This window comes from Nematolebias whitei, chromosome 17, assembly GCF_014905685.2.
Source record: "Nematolebias whitei isolate Nwh7 chromosome 17, NemWhi1, whole genome shotgun sequence".
Taxonomy (NCBI): Eukaryota; Metazoa; Chordata; class Actinopteri; order Cyprinodontiformes; family Rivulidae; genus Nematolebias; species Nematolebias whitei.
The window spans coordinates 37,571,490-37,580,459 of record NC_056514.1 but is presented as its reverse complement, the minus strand read 5'-3'; the positions used below and the strand labels follow the sequence as shown (position 1 = coordinate 37,580,459).

The following is an 8,970-nucleotide window of genomic DNA, read 5'->3' as shown; positions in this document are numbered from 1 at the left end:
ATACCAGGTACACGGTGAGTACTGAGTTATAATGCGTATTGCTAATATGGATTCTACAAACTGATTGAAAACAACTGCTGAAGATGAAAATACAAGAAGAAGGTGCAAGTTGAAGGTTTTACTATAACCTTCAGTCATTGAAAATGTTTACATTTATTCAAAAAGCCATTTACTATATAAAAAACTTAATCTCTTAGAAATTAAATCCTGAAATCACAAGCAAAAAAATTAGTCTTTCATCACAAACTGAAAAAAAAACAAAGTGCTAAAAAATACATTTTAAGTTGTGAAACTGCAGATGAATTAAGGCACCACGATTAGATTTAAGCAGTTTATATAGATTTTTAATCTAAATGTATCTTTTCACTCAATAAAAACAGCTCATCTTCTTCTGAACTTATCACAGGAACTAGTTTTACTCAAACTTGTCCAAACCTTTTGCAATATGTTGTGCATTCATATCTGCTCAGCACTCCATCATCATGTGGTCTCCTACAGCTATTTTAGTCTTTAAACCCCAAACAAAAAAATAAGCAGCAATTTTAAAGTGAATTAAAAAAGAAAACACAAAAACAAGTTGTTTTGTTCAAATATATCTGCCTTTACTTTATTCATGTACTGTACAGTTTTCATTTTCTCTATCACACTAAATGACAATTATGGATATCATTTACTACAAAAGGTTGCATAAATAATTTAAATGTAGAAATAAAAAATAAATATGCAGTTCATTCTTTGAAAAGAGTCCTTCTTTGTATCTCTGTGGATCCCAGTTTCTCTTCAACAAGGCTGCTGCAGCTCTCAGCTTACAGTACATGTCGAACCCCTTCCAGTTGCTTTTTTTTGGGGGGTGGGGGAAGGGTGGGTGTCAAAAAAGAAGCAAACAATTGAAGCAATATGAGCAGGAAAAAACATCTGGCAACATGCGGAAACATTGGGAATACACTGCGTAAAGTTCAGTCCGTTTTGCTGCAGATAGGTGGTTGTGTCGCCTATCGTGACAGGCCGAGGAATCTCTGCTTCCTCACCGGACTCCACCAACCTTTACAATGATAAAACTGGATGATTGTTTCCAGTTGGTCTATTTTTCCTGTCTGTGCTATTTACAGAAAGCAGAGCGGAGGTTTCTTCGGTCCTGCGGGTGGATTTTGCCTGCGGATGGCTCGATCGCTGCTCTGGCTGTGAAGGAGAGCTTCCAGCCCTTAGGTACCCACTTTCTTTCTGTGTGATTCCAGCGAACAGGAACTGGCTAAATCTGGAGGAAACGGCTTCACGTGACTCCGATCCTAAAACAGGAATGGGCAAATTATGGGGACTCGAAGGAAAACCCAGTAACCCGGTGTCACTGCAGATAAAACTTCATTTTTCCGTCTTATCTGACTCTTTGTGTCAAGTTGTAGGAGGAGACCTCAGATCTGTTGCTGTCTCCCTTCAAGGAGATGGATTATCTTGTATCTTCTCTGGAGAGAAGATGCACCTTTACACAATTTAAACTGAGCAGTTCGGGGGTGTGTGGAAGTTTCAGGGAGGATCTCTTATGTCTTCGAGAGGAAGTCTCAACCGAGTCCTGGGAGATTTGGGGCAGTTTGGGGGTGATGAGATACTTTTACGGTATTATTTGACACCTCCTGATCAGTCGTTGCAAGTCCAAGCTGGCGCCGACTCATTGTTCATGCAGAAAAGCAAACAAGTATGCTAACGATAAGTAGGCTGATGACTCAGCCTGGTGATTAGCTTATGTATCTCTGAATTTTCTCTTGCATCCCCTCGCTGTGTGAAGGAGATATGTTGGCTTTTTGGTAACATGAGTATGAGTGTGCTTTGGTCTCTGTCCCCGCATACTTTCGGGACGCCTCAGTATGAGTTGCCCATCAGCGGCGTGTTGTTCTTGCTCCGATCCTGCTGCGAACGGCTGTGCTTCTTGTTGGGTTGCCTCCTCGGCACCTCCTTGGCCACTGACAGGTTGTGGTGGGGCCTGAAACGCTTGCACTTGCAAGAGGTGACCACGCGGATTTTGTAAGTCCGAGTGTTGCCGTTCGGACATTGCAGCTGGACCCGGCGAGTCCGGGAGTGCGCCGGGATGCAGCGGTAGTCCGTGGCGCTGCTCCTCCACCACTTCCCGCGGACGATGGAGTTGGGCATGAGGTGGGTGGGGAGGCACTGACCCGAGCAGACCAGCTCTCTGACGGGCTTGGCGCTGCGACAGGACCCGTCGGTGATGTAACGGGTGGAACGCAGCTCCCTGCAGCTCATCTCCGAGGCGCCTGGGTGGGAAGAGCAGAACACGACAGTGAGCACACGTGGACTCTGCGCAACACAACACTGTACTTTAACTGCTTCTTTGCAGCAGCTGGAACTCATTCCAGTTACTTCTTTAAAGGTACTCGGTGCAAACCATAAAATCAAACATAAAATGGGCACCTGATATACATGAAGTAGTGCAGCTTGGAACAGTCTACTCCAGTTTCCAGACATTTGACATGCAAATCTGAAACGTTGGCCCACAAAGCACTCGGCTGAACAGTATCGACTCCTGACAATAAATATTAGTGGACTCAGAGGACGCGCGCGGCCGACGACCCAAACAGGTGAGATCCCAAAATACCCAACATGTCAGAGCATGGTCCGTGTCTGAATAATGCAGAATACAGGCAGAAACAGGGATTTAATGCGCTTTGACGGCCATGAAAGGACAAACACCCTCTCAACTCTAAACTTCTGCCCCCTTACTCAGCTGTGCGCATCCATTAACCGTTAAAAATTATATAAGCAGTCAAAGCTTAATTAAAAATATCGGTGGGTCGGGTTCGGACCTGTAATTACTGTTAATTCATCGGGTCGGGCAGGGTTCGGAAATGATGGCTACGGGCTGTGACCAGGTCGGGTTGGATTTTTTGAGACCGAATGCCACTCTAATGTCAATGCTGTCATTGCTAGTATCACTCAGCCTCCTGTGAATAGCAAGTGGCCATCGGGGCATTAATGACCAATTGTTAGGCTGATGATTCTCCATCATGTGAACAGCTAGTTCTCGATGTCAACAACAAACTGGTTGATTCACTGAGAAGGTGCTATTTATAAGATTGAGTTTATTACAGCTCCTCAAACTGAAGAAGTCATTTGGCTAAAAAATGAAACAGTTCAACAATTTTCTATTTTTTTATATTTTGCATCCATCCAGAGGACCTGACTTGACTTGTTAGATTTTTCTACCTGGATTATTGAGCATGCATCAGGATAGGCTATATGTTGTTAAATATTTATTTTTCTTGCTTTGTTGTGCCCCATCTGCTCTCATGAACCACTGCTACTGCCGCTGATTTAGTCAAAACCATGTGGAAGTTTGAGTCATGTGACTGACCCTCATTAAGCCGGCTGTACGCTACACAGGTAAACAAATATGGTGGAAGGATTTGTCGTTTTTACAGTTACTTCATCTCTTTCCGTAGCTAGACAAACATAAAGTATGTTGCATGCGGTTCAAGGACATATTATACTAACAGACCAACTAACCGTTTTCTGTTTTCTCTATTTGATGAGAACTGCCATGTTGTAATTTTGGAACCAGAGTCTGTGCGTTAGTGATGTGAGGCTTTAGGTCCCGCCTACTTCCCTGCACACAATCCTGGTGTCAAACACTTTCTTTTTGCCGTGAAATAATGAATTAATAAACAGCAGCAAAGTAAGAACGGTGTGAGCTAAGAGTACAATAGTCCCTCGTTTATCGCAGGGGATACGTACCCTGAAGACCCACGATAAGTGAAAAACTGCGAAGTAGGATTAGTAGTAAGTAGTTGTTTAATTTAGTATATATATATATATATATATATATATATATATATATATAAACCCTTCCCACACTCTAGCAATATTTTAAACAATGTTTCTAAACACTAAACACTCTAAAAGAGCACAGAATGTTATGATTTCAGCTTCCTGCCTCCTCTGCTCTCAGCCACCTGCAAGCGTTCTTGGCCACGCCCACTTTGCACGTTCTGCACGGAGAACAGCTGATCAGCTGCAGCAGGAAGCTTATCCTGCAGTATGGGCTGCACAAATGCGCAGGAGGTGCTAAATACTTTAAAATAATTTTAAATAAAAATTCTGTGCCGATCGCGTGGCTCATCCATCAATCAGCCAGTCGTTTCATGTCCAGTCTAATTTTGAAAAACTGCGATAGCGCAAGTCCGTGAAAATAACTCGCTGAAGTGTGCTTTTATTTTGTAAGAAGGGCAATGTCTCGTTTGTTTACATTGAGGGGGCGGGACTTAAAACTAGAACTCCGAAGCTGGTCCCGTTCTGGCTTCAACTTCACGGTGCCACTCATTTTTTTTTATTTTTTTTTTATGATCTGGTCACAAATTTTGCTAACAAATTTATTTAAGGATGAACTTTCAATACAAAAAAATAACAACAGCAACAAATTATCATTATTATTTTCTGTTTTCGTCACCTTGCAGTGAGAATCTTTAATGGGATTTCACGTTTTGTGTAAAAAAAAAAAAAAAAAAAGGATAAAATCTAAACCGGAGGCAGCGTTTCATTTTGACCATGACACTTTAAAAACACATAAGTACCAAGAAATAAACTCAACTAAACACAGCAATTTGTGCTGTTAAGAGGAGTTTTTAGGCCAATAAGAGTTTGACTCATGCTCCGATCATTAGCTGACAACAGCATCCGACAAAAAAAAAATCCAGCTGGCAACAATAAGCTGATAGCAAATCCAGACCAGAGGGTCATTAAAGCAGCTCCATCGAACCAAATGGTGGTTCAGGCTGGAAGGAAGCGCTGGCATTCTGCACCGGCCCTCAGGAAGCGCATGTCGGTGGCAGAGAAAGCAGCAGCCTGGTTGTTTTAAGGCAGCGCTACATGTACAGTTTTCAACAAAACGGACATCGTCCAGGCTGATCTGAAGCAACTCATCCGGTCATTCTGGGATTTTTAACAACAGATGTGTAAAACCAGAACAGAACGAACGCTCAGATTCTACTCCACTACTTTTTTTTTGTTGTTGTTAAAACAGGCTCAACAAAAATGAGTGTACTGGTGTTAATGCTGAGTCAGCGTTACCACGGTCGTTTTTAATTTTCTTTTGACTCGTAACGATTTCGGAACGAGTAGTTGTTTCAGAATCAAAACATTCAGCTCGTTCAGGACGTTGCGGCTGCGACTTTTCTTTCCCGTCTTGTTTAAACCTTTTGAAATATTTGACTTTATTCAGCTTTTTTCATTGACATGCATAAAGTTATCTTCAAATCCTTTTAAAACGTACTTCAGCGTGCTCACTCTGTCTCCGTATGCATCATTTTGTCTTATTATTCCCTTTTTTGTCTTTGAGCCCTTACGCCATATTCACAATAAAAACTTACATCCCTGACTTGTCCTTTTTTGTTTTTTTTTAATGTCATTTTTGTCTTTTTAGTCGACTTCGGCGTATATTTTGTTCTTGTAGTCTCCTTATGCTTTTGTTTAGTCTTCTTGTGCGTCCCCTTTGCCCTTTTCGGTTTCCTTACTCATCGTTGTTTGTCGTTTTGCCTCCTTTTTGCATTTTCTACTTATCTTTCATCTTTTTCGTCCATCCTTTTGCTCCTTACGTCTTTTATTCGTCTTAAACAATTCGACTAACATTGAAAATTTAGCTGCTTTTCAACTCGTTTTCAAGAGAAAGCGTTTTTTTTAATAGTTTGAGCCGTCTTATTTTCTCACCAGGAGATTCTCGTGTTGCGTTATCCTGCACCCGAACCCTGTCACATGTGTATTTTATCCAGTTCTCTGCTTAGCTGTGGTCCCTTTCTCTGGCAGCCTTAAAGAAATACTCGATTTAGCTGTGAATTATTGCGAGTTGTTCTTTTTGTCAGAGTTTAGAAAAGGTCGGAGGAAAGTGGTTAAAGCCGTGTCCCCAAAGGAGACCATGAGAATCCATGAGGACTCAGCCCGAGGGGCTAATAATAAAATAAAGCATCACGAGGGGCGAGGAGAGGGTTCCTGTATCCCTCAGTGAAGTTTACTGTATATTTACTACGCAAACATGCCGCCCTGACTTGTATGAATGAGACTTGTTTGGATTTTCTCGTCTGCGTCTCATTAGAAAGACGAGGATCCCTCACACCGAACCGACCTGAACCTAACCTCTCCTGTCAGCTCTTCTTCTAATCTAATCCATCATCTTTAAACTCCTGATTAAAAGGCCACGACGAAGCGAAACCTGTTGCACCACCCACGATCGCAGCCGCGGCCTCTCCTTGCCACAGGTGGGAATCATTCTCAAAGGCAGCGTTGCGTTTAAAAAGCAATTTCCAAAGGCATTGCTGCCGAAGAACAAACTCTGGGCTTCTTCTTGTGTTATTATTTGGGGGAGACATGTTGTTGCAATCAAATGGTCATGGCGTAAGTGGAGCCTGACTAATAGTGTAAAAGGCGAAGGAAACAACCTGGAAGACAACGTGATGGAGCCCCGATGTTATCAGAGCGTGTTGTTGGAGGGCAGAAACCACAGGAATGTGCTGCTCTCATCACCCTGGACCAGTGTTGTCACATTGGGCGGTTTTCATTCTCATTTTGCTGGGAACTCTGGGAAGATTTTTGTTGCATTTTGCCACATATTGTTAAATTATCTTGGCTTGTACTTGTACTGCGTTCATGTCCAAACAGTAAACATACTGTAACAATATATTGACTGGGTGGATTTTTGTTTTAACAGGTTTTTGGGCTGGAAAACCTCGACTCTATCTGGCAACACAGAGAATATCAGTCAGACTGCGGGACGAAGCTGCTTTGGATCTGGAACTTGTTGCAGATTTTTAAAGGTTTTATTTATTTACTGCGATTAATGAACAGGTGAACTTTTATGCCTTTTTATAATATTTCTGCCGAATTAAACATGCACTTGTGTTATTCTAGCTGCAAAGTGATTTTTTTTATTTGTTGTAAAATTGGACATTTAAGAGCTGAGAACTGGTCCTTACTGTAAGAAACGGTGTTGGAAGCTCTGCCTCCGTTTTTCGCCCTGTTCTCCACCGTGTGGTTCTGGCCGTTCGGGCTCTGCAGAACCTGCGGGTCTCCCCGGGGGCTGTCTCTGTTCAAGTCCGGTAAAAGCTCCGTGGCGCTGTTCCGCAGCCCCTTCCACCCCCTGACGGCCGTGCAGCATCCCTGCAGCAGCAGCAGGAGGGCCGCAGACACCTGCATGATGGACGGCTGCACAACGAGCCAGCAAAACAGCCAAACGTCTCGAGGAGCGGGACACACACCCAACACCAGCTGAAGGTCCAGTGTGCAGGCGCCGAGGCGGGTTTGGAGCAGGTTCTGGTCTGGGGGATCACAATTAAACGCCCCACTCCGAGGGGGAGGGCCTGAACCTGGGTTCATTCAGAAAGGAGGAGGAGGAAGAGGAGGAGGAAGGATGGAGGGGGTAAAAATAGACGAGAGGAGAGAGAGAAGAGTGGAACCGGTGAGAAAAGAGGGGGAGAGAATTTAGAATCATGAGCTGAAACTGGGACGAAACATTTTGAAGGAAAAAAAAAAAAAGCTAAAAATGAACATTTGCAAAATTATAAACTAAAAGCTGGATTGAGCTAAATCTCTGCAACGTTTCTGATCAGAAGAGCTGTTTTTACACCTTCATTCACGAAATTAAATGTGTCCAGAACCAACAACGTGTGATTATCAACTGGTGGCTCATGGGCCACTTCAGGTTTGTTAGAGGAGACTTTTGTGGCCACGGGGTTGACATTATAAAGCTAAAGATATCTAAGGATTTTTAACATTTATTGTTATTTTTTACAATTAAAAATGAAAAGAGCAGATTCTTGTAAAGAGTTTGTTTTGTTTTTTTTTAAAGAACTATGCAGACCTATGTGTTTTTTTGTTGTTTTTGTGTAAAAAATAATTAATTACAGAAATAAATCAAAACGTTAAAGTGAAAAGTAACCAAAGAAATTACAAGAAAACAGCTAAAACTACCGGAATTCATTTTTTGTTGTTTATATAAGAACTAATAAAATTCAGTTTTATGTTAGTTTTGTTCAAAACTTGAAAGAGCCGCTGCGGAGGGACCAAAGAGCCGCACGTGGCTCCAGAGCCGCAGGTTGCAGACCCCTGAGCTAAATGATAGATAAAAACTAGAACTGTCAAAACAGTTGCTGAAAGCCCAAACAGGGACAACGTTAGCTCATTTCAATTCAAAAACACTTTATTAATCCCAAAATTAAACGTTGTAACTCGTTATCCTCGTTTCATTAAGAGATGTTGCTGATGGCTGTAGGATCTCTTATAAAGGTCCCAGATGCCGTCCGATCCATCCACCCAGACTTGGCTGGCCTCTTGGTTTCCCCAGGGTGCAGGACCACCCAGATGCTGAGCAGAACTCCTCCCAGAGCGATGGCCACGCCTCCCAGCAGCCTGCCGAGCTCCTCGTTGCTGCGGACAGCCGGATGCAGGTGTCAGGGGATGATCCCAGTTCTTCGCTGTCACGAGCCACGTTTCCTGCCATTTCCAGGATCTCGATGGTCAGGCACTTGAGCACAGCCGGCAAGGAGACGGGAATGCATCTACGGCACCTCCTTTTCAACTCATTTGAGATTTGGGGCTGTAGCTACAGCTGTAGCTGGGGCTGTAAAACTACCTAAATATAACCTAGTGGACAGAAGTGTCAAAATATTTGCTTAAATCTACAGTTAGTTGACCAAAACCCATCCATCCATCCATTTTCTTTACCCGCTTATTCCATTTTGGGTCACGGGGGTCGCTGGTGCCCATGTCCAGCAATCACTGTGCGAGGGGCGGGGTACACCCTGGACGGGTCGCAAGTCCATCACAGGGCCACATAGAAACAAACGAGACAAACAACCATTCACTCTCTCACTCACACCTAGGGACAATTTAGAGTTACCAATCAGCCTAACATGCATGTTTTTGGACTGTGGGAGGAAACCGGAGTACCCGGAGAAAACCCACGCATGCACGGAGAGA

The 8,970-nt window shown here is 43.2% G+C and overlaps 1 protein-coding gene across 1 annotated transcript; it reads right to left on the bottom strand.

The window, feature by feature from the left end:
* Positions 1 to 600: 600 nt before the first annotated feature.
* Positions 601 to 7,368, bottom strand: sost (sclerostin). Its single transcript, XM_037690951.1, has 2 exons — positions 6,969 to 7,368; positions 601 to 2,264 (listed from the first exon to the last, which is right to left on the bottom strand). The coding sequence occupies exons 1-2, from the start codon at positions 7,366 to 7,368 to the stop codon at positions 1,855 to 1,857; spliced, it is 810 nt and encodes a 269-aa protein (XP_037546879.1). The 3' UTR covers positions 601 to 1,854.
* Between the last annotated feature and the right edge of the window lie 1,602 nt (positions 7,369 to 8,970).

Bases quoted from the DNA above. Each gene is read 5' to 3' on its own strand.
- sost (XM_037690951.1), bottom strand. From the start codon at position 7,368: ATGAACCCAGGTTCAGGCCCTCCCCCTCGGAGTGGGGCGTTTAATTGT. The intron at 2,265-6,968 runs GTAAGGACCAGT...CTTCCCACCCAG, and splicing joins TTCCAACACCGTTTCTTACA to GCGCCTCGGAGATGAGCTGC.